Here is a 19,130-nt window from a genome sequence, read left to right on the forward strand (position 1 = left end):
CATGGAACCCGATTTCTCTAAGGGATTTGTCATTCAATGCGAGGCGAGTGATCGCGGCATGGAAACTATATTGTGCCAGGAAGACAGTGCTGGTAATGAAAGGCCAGTTTTATATTTAAGTCGAAAACTGAGGAGCAGAGAAGAGGCATACAGTACCTATGAAATGGAATGCACTTGCCTCGTGTGGGCCATTCAAAAGCTAGCTTATGTGTTTAGTTCAATCGAGGTTTGTGGTCGAAATGAACCACTGGCCTCTGCAAAGGCAATCTGTGTCAAGGCCAGCGATCGAGCCCGCCTGTCGTGATGAACTCAACGTCATCATGCGGCGGTGCCGGTCTGTCTTATGCAATGGACAGCAAGCTCCCTCAGCCCATGAGCCCGATGAAGCAATCAGCGCCTTCCAGTCTGGCGAGTCTTACGCAATGCGTAGCAACATCACTCGTCCTTGGGTGCAACCACGTGCAGCGGCTCCGGATTTGATGATCATGACGCAGCCCAGCCCGTTAGAAGATTCTGACATCACGGCCAGTGGCGCTTCTGGTTGGACGTTGGTGATGTAAAAGGTCCACCCGGTGCCTATAAATAAAGCCAAGCGGTGCTTCGCCAGCACTTGACCCATGCGTCAGAGAGAAGCCGACGTATGCGAGCGGGAGAAGACATCTCGGCTCTTCGAGTCCGTAAGCTGTCAGTCACAGTGCCGAATAATTAACGGCTCTATTTCCATGCTGGATAAAAACCTTGCCTTAACTTACCGTCGTCTTGGGCGCTTGTCTATCAGCTCTGTGCAGAAGCAGTCGCGAGCTGAAAAACACACGCTAGCAAACGGTTGGTGACCTTGGCAGCCCGGGACGTCAGCACCAAGGTCACTGTAAAAGACAATGCGTGCACTCTTCGCAAGCATACTTTCGAAGCTTCGAGCACGCTGCTCTTGATTGGCCTTCATGCGCTGGTTTCAGTACTAAAGTTCACGCCGCAATTCGGAAAACTCATCGGAGCATTCAAACTATGCCTCAATAGACACAGCGAAATTTGGCTGGGGAATTTCGTGAATTCGTATCGGCCGCAGTTTCACATCACTGAGGCTACTGTAGGTTTAAATGAATACTTCCTAAATTCGTTTATAACATAATGTGGTGGGGTCACAGGAAGCCTGGAGTGGACTGACATGCATTTTTGTCAATGCGGCCAGATAACACACAAAAACATTGATTTCCAGGAGATTTGCAAGACAACCGTAAAAACGGAAGAAACGGTCGAAATCCAGGAGTCTCCCGGACAATCCGGCAGACTTGGCAGGTATGAAAATGCCAAATCAATAATCTAAAATTTCATATATTCCAATGTTAAATGTGCCAACTTTTTCAAGAGAAGTAAATTGTATTTTGAAAGTACTAAAAAAAATGCCATTTTTCTGCCGTAGCGAAATAGTTAATGGACAATGGCGGCACCACCACACGGGAATTATTGGATGCGCCTTTCAATTATGGGGTTCACGGTGCATTAGTATTTCTTCTTTAACCTTGTTTAGCACACAATTTTTTTTGGATTCAGTTTCATGAATCCAAAAAACTCTATTGGCGTGATCCATTGGATATTTCGGAGCACTTCCGGCAGCTCTTTTTTCTACTCCAAATTGTGCAAGTCTCTTCCATTGGCAGATCCGGCACAGCTTCATCGCAAGATCCTTTTCACAAACCAACTTATTCGACACTACCAAAGGCGGCCGATTCGACAGGAAGCCACAAGCACTCGCGCCCTGAAACGATGCCAACTGTGGACGAGCATCAACGGTCAAAGGTCAGTCGCACCTCACGTCGGACTATACAGCGCTCTCGTTTTGCTAGTGTAGAGTCACTGTGCCCACTCATGCAAGATGATTGATTGATATGTGGGGTTTAACGTCCCAACACCACCATACGTAGTGGAAGACTCCGAAAATTTTGACCACGTGGGGTTCTTTAACGTGTGCCCAAATCTGAGCACATGGGCCTACAGCATTTTCGCGACTATCGAAAATGCAGACACCGAAGCCACTCATGCAAGATGGGAGACGCGCGCATCACGTTCCATTCTGACCCTGCCATCAGGTCTAGCGGGAGCGCCTGTGTTCCAGAAGTATATTTATTTATTATATAGAGTAGAGTGCTCTGGTGCAGAGTTGGTCAGCCCCTCCGAATTTGCCAATGCACGACACCATATCACAGATCAAACTGAGGTGGCTGCTTCAAATGGTGTGCACTACGTGCGACCTTTCGGGCATCTGTTCTCCATAAGGTGTACAGAGAGAGAAGAGATGCAATAAATGATGTCAGTTGAGAGCAGTGCTTTATGCAGTTTTCTGTATTGAGGCATGATTTCGTGCCATAAAAAGCATTATAGATGCTTGCTCATAAAGTAACCTCACCAAAATTTTACAACTATTGATTGTGGCATCCATGCCTTGAGTGTGAATGTAGTGAGTCAAACTGCAGCACAACTTTAGAATAGTACTTATTGTCTGTAAAATTGGCAAAATAAAACTGATTTAGGATTTTGTTAGCAGTCAACGACTGGCTATTTTCCGAAACAAGCAAGCAACAAAAGCAAGAATATACATGCATGCATACATGCACACCATACTTGGTTGTCACATGTGGAATAGCATTCAGTGATCCAAAAGGAACATAAATTTCGTTCAAATAAAAAAAAAATATTTAATCAATCAGCTTCCCCAGATGTCGCCATGAATAAGAACTGCTCTGATGTCATAATTTATTCGGTTATATCTTGCAACACTAGAAAGATAGTTGCAGAATTTTTTTTTCTTTGCATAAAGCAGTAAAATGTTCTAGTGGCATCACACCCAAAAGCAAACACAAACAAAACAGCAAACAGTTGTTCTTGACACATTTATAATATGTATATATACCTATGTTTATATACACACATCTTCTAGTGCACATCACTGAAGCAATTTGTAAAGGGCAATTTGTTAAAAAGTCAAGTGCTGTGGCAACACTCACAACTTTTAAGAACCCGCAACCACAAACACGAAAGGAAATATAACTGCAAATTACAATGTCATGGCTACCCAGATAATACCATCTCGAAGCACTTCTCATCTGAAAGAATTCTACAAAAGCAGAAAACCATGTGTACAAAACACACATAGGATGAGTTCATATGATAAAAGGTACGTCTTCATTCAACTGGCCTGACGCAATAGTTGTGAACTTGTTGAAAAGCCATAAAGTTAGCCTCAAATGCAAACAGCTGAGCACATTTTTAACAGTCCTGTGTAAACTGTGCAGATATTTTTACTACTCAAACCAGAAGTTATCTCTCGAAGACTTACTTCAGAAAAAATAATTAGCCTCTCGTTATGCTCCATGACATAACCAATCAAACTCCCTTTCAACTGAAATAAGATACATCAAAATAAGCCAATTAATTCTATTCGTAGAGAGATACTATAAAAATTGATACTTCAATACTCAGAAATTGAGATAAGCTTCACATGTGAAAAAGAAAAGGCCATTATCAAAATGGGCTTTTCTTGTTTTTTAAGAAAATGACACCACAAGAAAAAAAATAATTTCCATGCTACAAAAAATTTTTAAACGAAGAGTTGCAAGTTTTATTTAAAAAAAAAACAACTTTAAAATAGTGCCCAAGTAAACAACAGAGCAGCTTTCACAGCACTACACCCATGGGTAAACTTTGCATACAACTTTTTCATGCCCTTAAAACAAACTGAGAGAAAGGAGGCGGGAGCAAAAAAAAAAAAAGCACATAGTCTTATGCTCCATCGGCACACACTCTCTCGCTCATTATACCGAGAGAATATTTCTTTTCCGTGGCACCACACTTCTGGCGTTTCAGGGTGTTTTGTAGTACACACACACGCACGCACACATCACGCGCATCGTCGTCTTCATACGAACTGTGAAAGTAGGCTCGCCCACGAAGGTTCTGCTGCAAGTTACAGCTGCACAAGGGTGGACAAGAAAGAAGAGCCACAGAGAAGTGAGAAAGAGGCAAGACCACTGGGGAAAGAAAGAAAACAAGAATAATAAAATAACATTTATAAACTATAAGCAGTCTTTTTCCTATTTGCTTAGCTGCTGCTTCAAGTGTTGAAGGAATTCGTAGTAGGAGAGTGCCGATTCTGTTCGGTCGTCAACCATGTACTGCACGAAAAGGTGCCGATCCTTGCTGTCTTCCCTGTAAAGCATTGAGAAAGCATAAGCCATTTGCAAATGACCATATACAACGGAAACTTAGCAATGTGTCTGCTAGTAGATACATAAACAGCACAAACAGCTGAAGAAAATCTGTCCAAACATGACAAGTACGTGTTCGCCGAAAAACAGAAACTCCTACAAGGATTTCAGAGAGCAGTTACTCATTCCTAGAAGCTGAATTCCAGGCTTTAGGACTTTACCAGACAATCTTTAGAAAAATGCGTAACATGCACAGGTCAGTACACTGTTAGAGGGAACATGCGAGTGCATGGCTCCCACTCTGTGCAGCGCAAGCAGTAAAAACCATACACATGCACAAACCAACGAAGAGGCGGTACATGCCCCATGTCATGAGCTACTGAAACACGCCTACCATAGCTTGCTTACGGCCATCCTGTCACGGCAATTCGAAGGAGTTGTGAGGCGTGCAAACAAATTACATTCGAACTGACGGGCTTGTACTGCTTTATATCTCCGGTAGCTTGCTGCACAGCCCACATTCTTCAGGGGAAGAAAGGGCGCAAAAGACGTGGCTGATCCCTCTTTCTAGGAATCATAAAACATGAAAGTGAAACCTGTCTCCACAGAGATAGTTAAGTGTTTATTGAGCATTGTTTCACCATAAGGGTGAAGGAATGAATGCTACAGCAACAAATTGCGAAATCACATGAAGAATGGCCAGCAGCTCGAAACTTGCAACGTGTACCTCAAGCAGCAAACACACACAAAATGAGCATACACAGGACGAGCATGAACTAACTGCCACAGCTCAACACATAAAGTGCGCTGTTCAAACAAAAAGAAACAAACAGAAATGTAGTGGCACACCCCCACTATCACTCACAGTGCCACGAATCCAGATCCCTGCACTCGGTGCACTCACGCTTACACCGCCCGGACCCCGCGTGGCACAATTCGCGCACAATGAAGATCATGTTCTCCGTCCAGCGTTCGTCGTGTGCTGACGTACATTCCACTGCTCTCCTACACGCGTCTGTCTATAGACAACGTACCTTGTGTCTTTATCTTGGTGTCCCGGACGTGAGGGCTACCTACTAACACGAGCCCGACAGCACACGACCGCAGCAATCGCAGTCAACGGTGGGGAACGGGATCCAAGCCCTGACAGCGGACATGGAAGTGGTTTTCAATGTGCAAGTGCTGCCATTTTGGTCGAAAAACCTACTAGTTTGGTTTGTTCAAATAGAAGCGCTATTCAACTTGCGTCGCATAACTTCACATTGCGTGAAGTCATTGCATGTCGTTTCAACTCTGCCCTCGGAGGTTGCAGACAAGTTGGACGACGTTTTGAGCATGCCACACCCATCCGAGCCGTAAGAACATTTCAAAGCCATTGTTCCGAAGCAGAAAACGGCTTCGGAGCATAGCCGCCTACAGCAACTCCTCAATGCCGAAAAGCTCAGAAACAGACGACCATCACAGATGCTGCACCGAATGTGCCAGCTTGACGGCGACAGCGCGCAAGACTCCGAAAGCCCACTGCTTTACGAGTTGTTTTTACAACGCCTGCCCCCTGTCTTGGTTGCTGCTGGTGAGATGCCACTAGAAAAGTTAGCGGAGCTGGCTGATCGTACATACGCATACTCCCCTGCTCGCCCCGCTGTTGCGTCGGCGATCGCCATGACACCTGACACAGAAGCACTGCACTCTCGCCTCGAGGAGAAAGTCGACAAACTCGCTGCCTCCATCCCTGCGATGTGGACTTCAAAGCCTCGCCGTTCTCGTGGCAGCTCACATTCGCAATCCTGCTCACTCTCAACAAGTAACCGTTACGGCTACTGCTGGTACCACGCTCGTTTTGATGCCAGTCCTATGAAGTGCCGAAAACCCTGTCGCTGGCAGAGAAACACAAATGCAAGTCGCTAATGCCGGCAAGTGACTTGCAGGATACCACAATGACACGCAGCCATCTTTCTACACATCAGACAGAACAACAGGACATCATTTCCCGGTGAACAGGGGTGCCGAGATGAGCGTTATTCCTGCCTCACGTCTTAATCGGCAATGCGCTGAGAGAACGGCATCATTACAAGTTGTGAACAGTTCCGCAATCGCCTTGTTTAGACAGCTCTCACTAACCATTGACTTAAAATTGTGCCACACATTTTGGTGGATATTAATTATCGCTGATGAGCGCGGATTGCACCACGCACGGTCCGGGCGCTATAAGCGGGAGTGCACTGAGCCATCGCTCAAGATTCATGGCGTTGTAAGCGATAGTGGGGGCGTGCCACTACAAGAAGGAAACAGAAAGACGCACGAAACAAATGCACAAATATACACAGAAGAGGCGCAAACAACTCTCACAATTCTTATTTCGTGCGTAAGCAGCGTGCTTCTTTCCTAAAGGCGGCCAAGACAGCAAGCAAAGTGACCTTTGTGCTCCTTAGAATCAAGTCTGATAAGAGTGCGCACAGGAGAGACCATGCTCCGTGGAAATGCCGCCCATAGAAACGTGAAAGGCAAGAACCTTTAAAGCACGCCCAACGCTATCTCATTTCGCCATCTTGCTGCACGAAAATGCGCTGAAGTTGCAAAGCTCTGAGGACCGCCAAACAGTGTATATTGTATATAAATGGCTTGCCGTTGGCAGGTTTGACAACGTCTGCTTTCTGGTCCAGTGGTTAGCGCCACGCGCTGCGGAATGAGAGGTTGCTGCTTCGACGCCCTGCAGCAAAACCTTTTTCTTTCTCAGTTTTTTTTTCTTTTCAATCTGTTAGTACATATTTGACAACATATCTGCCACAAAAATATTTCAGCGGAGTCATGGTGGACTTCGGCATAAAGCTGTTCACACACTTGTCGGCAAGCGACTGCTCGGCAGGCCCGCAACGAAATGGCCCCGCTAAATCTAGGGTGGCTAGCCTACTCAAACATAGGAGCCTTTCAGTACCAGACGACGCAAAGCATGTGCCGTCTCAGCGTTGTTTTGCACATGCGGTTGGTTTTGGCCATTTCCTGTGCATGGCGCTGCGCAGAGCCTGAGCCACACCCTCACATGTTCCCTCTACCAGTGGACCGACCTGTACATTGCATCTAGAATTTCTAGTTTCATCTTCACACTTCCGAATCTCCTAGCTACGAGAAATTTGTGTGTGTAAACATAATGCCTGGAGAGGATAACTGATGAAGACTATATTGCTTGAAATGCATCTGCGATATTTCCAATGTTATTTGCGAAGTTGTTTATCACAGACTTCCAGATGAGAACTTCATGATACAAATATCAACACATGCTACACATGATACTGCAAGGTTTCAACCTTCAACATTGTTTCACCTACCTGTGCAGAGTTTTTCATCATTATTTATCATCAGAATTTTTTATCACCCGATAACACCGCATAAGCAAGAAACAAACACGACAAAGCATGACAGAGCTAAGCTGAATACAAGTGCCACATGTGAACGCACCTGATCACCCTGAGGGGGCTGTAGAAGGGTCGTCTTGACTGCGTCCAGGAAAGGAAGTTTCGTACCCTTTCAGACTCCTCAGTTTCAAGCTGGGGCAGCTCATTCTGCACAGCAAAAGTCGTAAGTACTCTTCTTTTAGTTTAACATATAAGCACATAATTTATGGTATTTGAAGCGCCAAAAGCACAATTTTACGATCAAGTATGCCATGGTGGGGAAATCCAAATCAATTATGACAAGTAGGGGTTCTTTTAATGTGCATGTATATGTGAAAGTACATGCTTAATTGTGCATTTCACTGACATCAAAGTGCGGCCATCATGGTCAACTGCCATACCTACATTCTCAAATAGCGGGCTAAAAAAAAGCATAATGCATGTACCAGTGCATGCAATGAATGTTATAATTTAGTTTAGTTGATAGAACCTATACGGGTAATGAAAATGAACAATAAAATCGTCCTTTTACGTACAGTCAGGAGGGCAAAAGAGAGGGTACCGTTTCCGTCACATTGGCTTACTACAGGTGATAAGCACCACTGAAAATTGGAATAAATGTGCTCACACGACTGCTTACTACACAATGCTACATTTTAATCTGCGAATCCTGGTGTAAAGTTTTTGCACTTACTGTACTTAAATATAATTTAGGGGTGAGAAATATTAAAAATTTTAAATGTACATAGAGGATAGCTCTTGAAACACACTTCACATTGAGCTGCCAAAGATTAGTTACTGGAGTCTAAAAGAAGAAAGACGCATGCAAATGAGGATTGTTGAGAATCACTCTTCAGCAAGAAAGCCGTGGTTGTTGCTTGGAGACATAAAGTTCTAAGGGACAGGTTTCCTGATGGATAATTTTCAGCGATTCGACAAGAATACCATGAATTACACCTAAGCTGGCCTCCACATAGAATTACGCATCACCTTTTGTGAGCACATGTGCATCTGGTGAAGTACATTCCCCAATTCCCACTACTGCCATTGATGTAGTGCACAAACAACTAAAAGCAGTTATTTACAATGTCCAGGTTGAACAGACATCCAGTTACAGATAGCATTACATGCACGTATGTCGACTGCATGCATGAAAGAATGTGAAAATGCCACTTTTGAAATACAACACCATGAAATATTTACCTACCTTATTTTCTGAAATATAACTGCTCAAAATAAAAAAAAAGCTGAAGCTAAAGGTGAATTTGGTGCACATGCTAGATTCACAGCATGACTTTATTGTAAAACAAGAAAGGAGACTGAACGTCACTACCCAAGAAATCCCCCCCTCCCCCCATTTATAATGGGGGTACAGTTATTTATATGTAAATGTGAGCTACACACAAGAAAATAAAGTATGTCACATTGTTTAGAAATGAAACAATACTCATCATTCAATTTAATATATGAAGGCACTTTTTATCACACATTTACATTTGATTTAGAGATTCCAATACCTTGATATCCCTAATTATATGCAACCACACAGCACAGAATAGGATGCACGCACCGTATGTTAAGCAACAAGTGGACCCATCACACCAGAAGGAAATCTTTTGGCGCTCGTGTCACTTCTGGCTGATCGTAATGATAGCACTTTTATCAAATTGAGGTTTGTTTTCATAAATTGTTGTCATTCAAAAGCTTTTGTTAAAATAAAATATTTCTGTGTAGTTCTTGTGTCTCTAATGATAAAAAAAAACAAGCCATCTTTGCCCAAGCTAACCTAAATTGGAGCCACTCATCCTGATGACACACACACACAAAAAAACAGCTTTAAGCTCTGTTCAATGAACTGGCACAGCCTTCAGACCACGCAGTCATGACAGTAGCACAAAGATAGTAGGACTGCCAATAAAAGGGAGCCTACCGAAATATAGAAAGAATATTCTTCTTTACAGCATTCTTCTCTGCATGGGGCATTAAGTGCACTTTGAACTTACTGGTAATTCAAACTCTTTTGATAATTCAAACAGAATCGTGAGGCGCCCTCGAGTATATATCACTGCATACCTGCCAAGTTAAAGGATTCTGAATCCAGAGATTTCCGCAGAAGGGGGGGGGGGGGGGGGGCTAAATTATTTGCCCGCATTTTTTCGGCACCAAAAGAAAACAAAAACATTGCAAAAACAAGGGGGGGGGGGGAGAGGTCCCAATCGCAAGTCCAAACATTGGCGCTGCAGCCTTATAGTGACTTGAAGTGGCCGAAACACACGAGGGTAGGGTTTCCCACTAAGGTGAGAATCTCAAAGGGGGAGTGCAAATGCTCCTGAAAGTTTGCGTCATCAAAACAACTAGCATAATTTCTTTCCGTCAAAACTACTCGCGTATATCTTCTTGGGAAACATGTGAACGGACGGGATGGCACGACAGGTTCCCAAGAAAGCGCGAGTCAAAGCTTTGCTCACTACTAGGTTCTTTCGACAGGAACGCCAACACGCTTCTAGCCTTTTTTATGACTAACTTTAACCTACCATTGCATTAGCCGCGTGCCATCAAAGCTCATAGATTGCTAACGCGTGGACGCGACCGTGGTTTCGGACTTGCCGGTTGTGGCGAACGGTAGCTCCGCTTTCAATCCACGTGCGCTGGCTGCACACGTGCCTTCAAAACTAAGTCGTTTCATGCTATATATTTATGATCACATCTGCCGCGGTTTTGTTCACAAAGTTTGCAGAAAGCAGCATATCTTTGACTAGTTGAGCGTTGGACGCACACACACTTTCGGAGTGCTGTCAGTTACGTCGTCGCATACATGATCGTGTCAATAACGACTGCGGTTTCGTCCACAGCGATTGTGGTAAGAACCTCAACCGCACGCACTGCAGAAGACAGTGCGTGCACTGGTCGCACACGTACTTCCGAAGCTTTGAGCACGCAGCTCTCGGCCTTCATTCGATGGTTACAGTACTAGAGTTGCTACGACCTACAGCGATTAGGAAAAGTGTTTGGAACATTCGAATTTTGGCCCAATGAACACAGTGGAATTTGGCTGGGGAATTTCATGAATTTGTATCTGGCATGGTTTCGCATCACTGAGATTCTACTGTACGTTTTGATTAATGCCTTCTAAATTCACTTCCTAAAATGCTCCTAAAAATGTCGAGCGGATTCGCCTGCATTTTTGTCAATGTGGCCAGATCACGCACAGAAATTTAAATTTTTGGTAGATTTTCACGACAACGGTACAAATTAAAGAAACGGTCGAAATCTGGGAGCCTCCCAGACAATCCGGGAGACTTGGCAGGTACAATAAAACCTTGTTAATTTGAAGTCATCGGGGCCATGAGAAGCCTTCAAATTGATTGGGTTTTCAAATTAACAAAACATACAAAAAGTGGGATGCCAGGAACTTGGGATTATTCAAAGTAATCAGGGCTAGTTGTTTGCTGTGCCAGCTAGTTTGCGGCTCAAAGGGTGATGTTTTACAGCAATACCTGGTCCCAATTTCGCCGCTAACACGGTGGAACAGTGAGCCTCACTACTGCCACCAAAAAAAAAGAAAAATAGAAAAGCAGCTGTCGTGATCGACTGAAGTACGCGCCTGCGGAGGGCAAGGCGTCTTCATTGCAACACGATAGTTATGCACGGGCAGCATGTCGCCTGCTCCTCGCTGCGTCAGCGTGTCATGATGAGATCATTTGCCCATTCCTTCTGGTAAAGTACAGAATTTGATGATGGCCAGTATGACGAAATTTGTGATGTGGTATGGCTGTAAAACATGATCAAAGAAGCTTTCAAACTTAGTTTTTGAAGTAGATGTTGCAGGCAAGAACTCCACCAGCACTGCAAGTGCGCAAGTTGCTAGAGAAACCAACAACCAGAGGTTTGCATACATCGCGAATTCCGCCAATGTGTCCTTTGTTATTTCTTTATGTTCCCAGAAAAGAATGGGTAAATCATGACATGCTGACGTTGCGAGAGGCATGTGGTGTGCTGCCCGGGTGCTGCCACTGTGTTGCAGTGAAGCACATTTTGTTTTCCACAGGCGTGCATTACAGTTGATCACGAGACCAATTTCTTTTTCTTTTTTCCTCCTTTTTTTTTGCACTGAAAGTAGCGAGGCTGCCGTGCTTCAGCTGCCATTCACTAGTATCGCTGCATTACATTGCCTAGTGGCTCTTAAGGATTGTAATTTCTGTGGATTTGCAGCGAAAGCAGGATTGGGAATCGGCACACAGCACCCAGAATTTTCAAATTAACGAAAATGGTGCAGACTGCCGCTTAAAATTATTCGCTCAGAATCAATTGCAAAATACAGGACAGGGGAAATATTTCGAATTAAGGGGGATTTTGAAATAACTGCGATCGAATTAATGAGGTTGTACTGTATGTCACTGTATACAGTAAAAGCTCCTTAATTCGATACCCGTTAATTCGGATAATTCGGACGGCTCTATTGGTCCCGGCCAAAGTGCATGTTAATCTATGGACCGAACCTTCGTTATTTCATCGGAATGCGGCTCCGCACCGCTTAATTTGGACAAATGCTGATGGCTGCTGCTACACAAAAGTGTGATAAAGCAGCGCTGGCACCACTAAAGTGAAACCGAAACCTGAGTGGCATCGCCATCATCATCAACTAGTGGGGGCGATCGCAGCGTCACCGAACGTCGGCGTTTTCTTTCTTCTCCACTCAGCGCCTCCGACGCCATTTTCCCTTGTGTTGTCGTGTCGGAACCATCTCTTCTTGCGGAGTTCTCTTTTTCTTCCATTGTGACCGTATTTGCATGCCACCACCATCATGCGCTACAGTGATGGCAACGCCGAAAAAGCGGCAGAGTCCACCGACCGAGTCCACCGACAATGACTGCCCGACTTTCGATGCTGTCCTTCCCACAGATGTGACCTTTCAGGACTACATCGCGATTGATCATGGTGTCGCCACGAGTGGCCTCCTGACCGATCAAGAGATTCTTAATGATGTCACGGGCGCCCACGAAGACCACGATCCCGACGAAGAATCATGCGAGGAGATACAGCCGCGACCTCATCGCACCTCACGGGAAGTCTTGGAGGCGCTGTTAATATTAGAGGACGCTTGCCTGAACACTCCTGACAGCTTGCGTGCTGTTGGCCATTTGAAACAGTTAAGAAAAACTGTGATGTCAGCCGGAATCTGCGCGAAAACGCAGACGACAATTACAAAATACTTCAACAAATAAAGGTATGCTTCTGCAGCTTGATTTTAAATGTTGTTTTCCTTGTTCATTCGTTAATTCGGCATTCGGTTAATTCTGACAGTTTTACCTGTCCCGTGAAATCCGAATTAACGAGCTTTTACTGTATAGCCATTTACCGGCTATTTATTGAAAGGAGAACATTGCTTGTGGACATACAGTCGACGCTCCGTATAACGAACCCAAACGTACATTTGGATACAACATACCATTATTCAGCCTGAGTTTGGTCTGTGTATTAAATTAATAAACCAAGGTATGGTTATAACAGAATGCGACACAATGAACTATCAGCTATAGTGGAAGAAATTAGCACCATATTTCTTTAAATTTGGATGCATAAAGCGTACTTTTGCTATGTTGACTAAGGTTCACAACAGACTTGACCCCGCTGCTCTCCGCACACTAATGCCACGATAATTCTAAATTGAATCTGACAACATTGGCGGCTTCCTGCGAAATCAAGCCTCCAGCCAAGCTAGTCTGAGAGCACGTTGATCATGCCGATGGTTGAAGTGTTGGAGCAGACTGAAATTCAGCATAAAGTGATTGCATTATCGCTCAAAGGTGGTCACCAATCTCTTATCACTACCCTCTTTTCGAGCTAAGTATAAATAAAAAGTTCTTGTTGGGGTTTTGCATCAGACATTTGCTATTGATTCATGCAACAACGTTATTAGGCATCGCAACCAAAGCTTCCAAAGTAAGAGAAATGCCTCCTAGAGTAAGTTTTGGAGCACCCAGCAGGCGAGTTTAACTGCCTAATTAGAATATTAAGGTGAGAAGTTATAACCTACTTTGAACCGTCCAGCATGCTTTGACGCTACGCGGGAGAGAGGCCCAATTTAAAGGAAAACTGAAGGAATTTTAGAACTCAATGAAACTTTGTGTTTAGGAAGGACTGAAATTATTGTTGACGATGTCGTAATTGTTTTCGCGGTTGCAGCAGCAGGAGCTTTAGAGCAGGCGAAATAGAAGCTTGTCTTGCTCCACCCCCACGAGCGCGCTGAAAGTGTGGGCTTGTAAACATACGTCATCTTCATTTCCTTTGGCCCGGAGCAACTGTTCTTTCTTATCTTCAATCACGGCCTCCGTGACTAACTCATGATGTGCCGTTGCCGGAACTAATCGAAGAGGCCACATTTCAGCAGAGCTGCTGTTGCAGATGACGTGGCATACAGAGAATGATGTCACCGTGTTCGCTCGGCGTCTCAAGAAGGCTGGCGGCCACAGCCACTGTTTTTTCACCAAAAAGTGCTATTGGCAATCACTTTTGAGAGCTCTCACATTGCTTTTCCAATTAAGCAGGGATCAAACTGTCCTTACACGCTCCTCAGTCTTTTAGAAAAGTGCTTTAGCTTTGCTTTAAGCAAATATGCCTCTATTTCACAATACTAAAAAAAAGTATTCCAAGCTGATCAAGAGAAGTGGCTGTTAAGGTCTGCTAGAAATTTTCTACTATGGGGCTAAGCTTTGCTGGAGTGTAGCGGCTGCATAGCTTCCTTGCACCTACTGTACTTGCTCATTATGAACTGGCGCTGCAGTTTTAAAAAATACTGCAGGTGATTGAAGTGTTTTGTAAACATGCTGTCAAATACGTTCAGCATGTATCCCTGGAACTAGCCTGCCCTATACTGCTGAGCGAAATAAAAAAGATTGTCACACAGAGCAATGCATCCCCCCCCCACACACACAAAATTTCGATATTACGGACTTCGGATAATATGAACCCATTTTGTCAGATTATGATGGTCCGTTGTAACAAGAGTAAACTGTATTTGCTAAATTTTGACAGCCCTGCTGAAAATGAACCTGTTCAGTTTTTATGCTGATTTCAAATATGCAAAAAATTTCTCTGCAGGTCAACTTCAACAGATAGACGGGACTGCTACTTTCAGCTTTAGCAGCTGTTTCTTTCATGCAGTGCATGATTTCAAAATGCATTTGCAAAAGTAGCGTATAACAACAACTCTTCGACCAGTGGCACTTAGAGAAGCTTCAATTTATTGTTTTTGTTTTCTTTATGTGCTGAAAGTTGACAGTCATTTCAACATAATGAAGTTTCAGCACTCAAGCTTCATTATACTGAAATAGCAAATGAGAATGCTTTGCTTCACTGAGGTTAAAAATAACTATTGTTCAATGAATATAGATGCAAAAAGTGAAATGCTTCATTACACTAAGAATGTCATACTACTAGAGTTGGTTATATTGAGCATTAACTGTATATTCACAATATACTGAAGAGAAGAGAGGTGTGTACCATGTCCTCAGGAATGGCAGCAAAGTTTGGCACACCCAGCACATTCGTGCAGAATCGGTCGCTAAGTGCACGGCCCACGTATAGGTAGAGGCGGTCAACTGTGTCCAATGCATAGCAGCCGTGCCTATCAATATTTTCAAACGACAATTGCAGTCTAGGTGGCTGGCACACCAGTGTTCCATCCTCTAGCTCCAAGGCGTCCTGCATGAAAGAAAAAAAAAACTGATTGTTTGAAACTCACTAGTACTTTGATGGTAAATATCAAGTCATAATAGTGCTGAATGTGTGCAAATATTCAAAATTTTGAATATTTTTCAAGTAATGGTTGCTATTCAATGGGATTCACATTGTAATTTTACTGCAGTACAACCTCGTTACAACAGATGTGCTTACAATAGAGATTAGGATATTACAGTTAAACCTCGTTATAACGAAATTGGAGGGCCGCCGCTATTTGCTCGTTATAATCAATATTTCGTTATAGCCGTAGCGGGCATTTACCGCAAATATGCACTGTACTTACCCCCAAAAAAATAGCGGGCGAAATAGCATCCCGCCGCATGATGGTATGCAACAAAATAACCGCATTCCCAAATAAAAAAGAAAAAGTCATGCACCTGTTTTAATGCACTTCAAAATACACAGCTTGCATTTCAGGCAGACTTAGCTGCAAAGAAGTCCGTAATTGGACGTTGATGCATCTTCCTTATGAGAACGATGGCTCGCTTAGCTGCGGCCGCAATGTTCAAGCCATCTTCGCCGCCCTCGTGATCGCCGAAGTAGCGGCGCAGTACGTCCACCGCGCAGGTCGCGGGTTCGATTCCCGGCTGCGGCGGCTGCATTTCCGATGGAGGCGGAAATGTTGTAGGCCCGTGTACTCAGATTTGGGTGCACGTTAAAGAACCCCAGGTGGTCAAAATTTCTGGAGCCCTCCACTACGGCGTCTCTCATAATCATATGGTGGTTTTGGGACGTTAAACCCCACAAATCAAAAAAAAAAAAAAGTACGTCCACCGCGTCTAATGCCTCCGACGCCGTTGGCACGTTTGTCTCCTGTTCGTCGACAGAGTCATCGTCACTGGTTTCGTTAGGATCACTGACAGCGCGCACAATATCGTCATCCAGGAGCTGCTCCGTTGTCACCACTTCCGAGTCTGCACTCACATAGTCGCAAAACGACTCGCTGTCAGGCACGACACCGGCGTCACGAAGTGCCGTCCATGATGCAGCGACTTCGTCTGACGTGGCAAAACCATCCGGCACAGTGCGCTCGTCTGATGACTCATTGCTGGCGTCTGGTGCGGCGGCAAATGAGGAGAGTCGAAAGCAGTTTGCGATCGTGGTCGCCGTCACACTCATCCACGCCGCCTGAAGCATTTCGAGCGCAGCGTACAAGTCAACATCGGTGTCTCGCTTCATCCTCATGTTGAGCAGGAGCTTGCCTATCACACGCTTGCGGTAACCTGCCTTCAGCGACATAATCACGCCTTGGTCAAGCGGCTGTATTTTTCCTGTGCAGTTGGCAGGAAGGAACAGCAGCTCGACGTTTTGAAGCACAGCAGCGGTATGGTGGGCGGTGCAGTTATCTATCACAAGGCACACCTTGCGGTTCGCCTTTGCCAGCTTCTCGTCCCATTCGCAAAGCCATTTTGAAAAAATCTCCCTGGTCATCCAGGCTTTGCGATTGGCTACGTACTTGACTGGAAGCTGCCTCTTCCCCTTAAAGCAGCGAGGGGATGCACTTTTGCCAATTACGAAAATTGGCAGCTTCTGAGAGCCGGTCATGTTTGCACAAAGTAGCGCAGTGATCCGCAGCTTACTTTGTTTGCCACCATGGCACGGCTCGCCTTTGAGGGCTAATGTCAACAGCATCTTGAAAAAGAGAGCGGTTTCGTCCGCGTGAAAAATATCCTCCGCGCTGTATTTTTCTAGCAGCCGCACGATGTTTTCTTTCGCCCACTTGGTAGCCTCTGCTTCGTCGACAGATTGCGATTCGCCGCAGACCGCTCTCCCGACAATGTCGTGGCGCTCCTTAAAGCGTTGGAGCCAACCCGAACTTGCTACGAAGTTGTCATAGCCCATGATGCAGGCAAAGTCCCTCGCTTTTCTTTGCAGCAAGGCGGCACTCACCGGCAGATTCACGGCCCGCGTGTCCAAGAACCATTTAAAAACGGCTCTTTTGACCGCTTCAAAGGCAGGTGCCCTCATCCTCTTAGCGCTTCCTTTCACGCCACGTGCAACAGCGTCGATGATGGACTTCTGCTTGCTCAAGATGGTTGACAGTGTGCTCGTCGATACGCCAAAGTCTCTTGCCACGATGCCTTTCTTGGTCCCCGATTCGACGGCTCTTATCATAGCCGCCTTCTGATCTAGCATTATGCGCTTTCGCTTCCCGCCTGGCGCAATCATGTTGCTGGAATCACGAGCGCAGCGCGATAAAAGATAAGGCGGAAGCGGTCGAAAAAGAGAAGAAACACGCACGCAAAAGCAACGCGGCTCACGTCGGCGAGCGACAACACTTGCAGAGAAAGTGACTGTGAAGAGGAAGGGGCACAAGGGGGCGCTCTTTTGCGCTGCCCTCTAGGAACCGGTTACTCAAGGGGAAGGGGGTATGTAAGATTAGAAATGCTAAATACAGTTCTCGCGTCGCGCGCCGTCTCGAATTCGCGTTGTGGACTGTCGTGACATCGGCTCAAAATTTTACTTCCTAACAAAATTTGTTCGTTATATCCCATAACAGGCAAATTTTGTCTCGTTAAAACGAGGTTTTGAATACATTGGTTTGTATGGGGACTTTCAAGGGGAATTAGGATTTGCTCGTTATATCCATTATTTCATTATAGCCCGTCTTGTTATAACGAGGTTTAACTGTACATACAGATTGGCATTGTCATGCCGACTTCCCTATTTGCTCCATTGATTGAACTTTGTTTACCGTAATTACTCGAATCTAACACGCACCTTTTTTCCAATAAGCGAGTTCATAAATCACATGCGCGTTAGAATCGAGTACGAAAAAAAAATGAATACGGTCATTCTATTGCTATCGGCATTTCAAAATGGCTGCCCCCTACGTGCGTCGGCATGGCACGTCGGCCATTTCTGCCTATGTGTTTCCCATGTGCGGCACTTCGTACGTGTGCTGAGGAGTTTGCCATCTTGGTGTGCATCAGCATCGACGGCATAGAAGGGCTGACACTGTGCGTCGGCATGGCACGTCGGCCATTTCTGCCTATGTGTTTCCCATGTGCGGCACTTCGTACGTGTGCTGAGGAGTTTGCCATCTTGGTGTGCATCAGCATCGACGGCATAGAAGGGCTGACTCTAAAAACTCGACGAGTGCACCACGATGCCGCTTTAAAAAAAAAAGTCATCGCGTGTGCCAAAACGGACGTAAATCGTGCGTGCGTGCGGGACTGGCGGAAATAAAAGCAGAATATTGTCGACAGCAAAGATTCACGCAAAGGCTTCAGCGGACCACAGCAGGGTCGGTTTCCGCAAATTGAAGAGCTGCTCGGCGAGTATGTGAAGCAGTGAGCAGCACAGCGGCCTGTGGCGACAGAACTGCTCCAAGTGCAGGCTATGCAGTTAGCCTTAGAAAAAGGGCTAATGCGGAGCCAGTTTAAAGTGAACAGGTGCTGGCTAACTAACTTTATGAAGAGGAAAGGCTTTTCCTTCTGAAGGCGAACGGGCATATGCCAAAAGTTGTCGCAGGAGTACGAAGAAAAGCTTCAGTTTTCAGAGGTTCGTCCTAAACTTGCGGCACAACAACGGCTCCCTGCTTGAGCGAATCAAGAATGCCGATCAGACGCTTCTTTACTTCGACATGCCTGGCACCACAACGTCGAGAAGAAGGAGATGAAGCAAGTTCGCGTGCTGGCATCGGGCCACGGTAAAACTAGAGTGACGGCAATGCTCCGTCGCACGTCAGATAGCCACAAGCTTCCCCCGTACTCATAATTAAACGGAAGACGCTCCCGAAAGGAGTCTTTTTTCCGAGTGGTGTGATTGTGTGGGCCAACGAGAAAAATGG

General features: G+C 45.2%; 1 protein-coding gene across 5 annotated transcripts in view; it reads right to left on the bottom strand.

Annotated features, from left to right (window-relative positions):
• Positions 1–4,049: 4,049 nt before the first annotated feature.
• Sec24AB (Protein transport protein Sec24AB) overlaps positions 4,050–19,130 on the bottom strand; it is a 168,037-nt gene continuing 152,956 nt past the window's right edge. For all 5 annotated transcript variants that reach the window (XM_075878875.1, XM_075878873.1, XM_075878874.1 and 2 more), the window contains 3 exons: positions 15,098–15,298; positions 7,659–7,762; positions 4,050–4,203 (listed from right to left, as the gene is read on the bottom strand). In XM_075878875.1, coding sequence (XP_075734990.1) covers positions 4,089–4,203; positions 7,659–7,762; positions 15,098–15,298 — 420 coding nt within the window. In that variant the 3' untranslated portion in view covers positions 4,050–4,088. The remainder of the gene's footprint in view (positions 4,204–7,658; positions 7,763–15,097; positions 15,299–19,130) is intronic.

The sequence above is a fragment of the Rhipicephalus microplus genome, chromosome X (genome assembly GCF_043290135.1).
Source record: "Rhipicephalus microplus isolate Deutch F79 chromosome X, USDA_Rmic, whole genome shotgun sequence".
Lineage (NCBI taxonomy): Eukaryota > Metazoa > Arthropoda > Arachnida > Ixodida > Ixodidae > Rhipicephalus > Rhipicephalus microplus.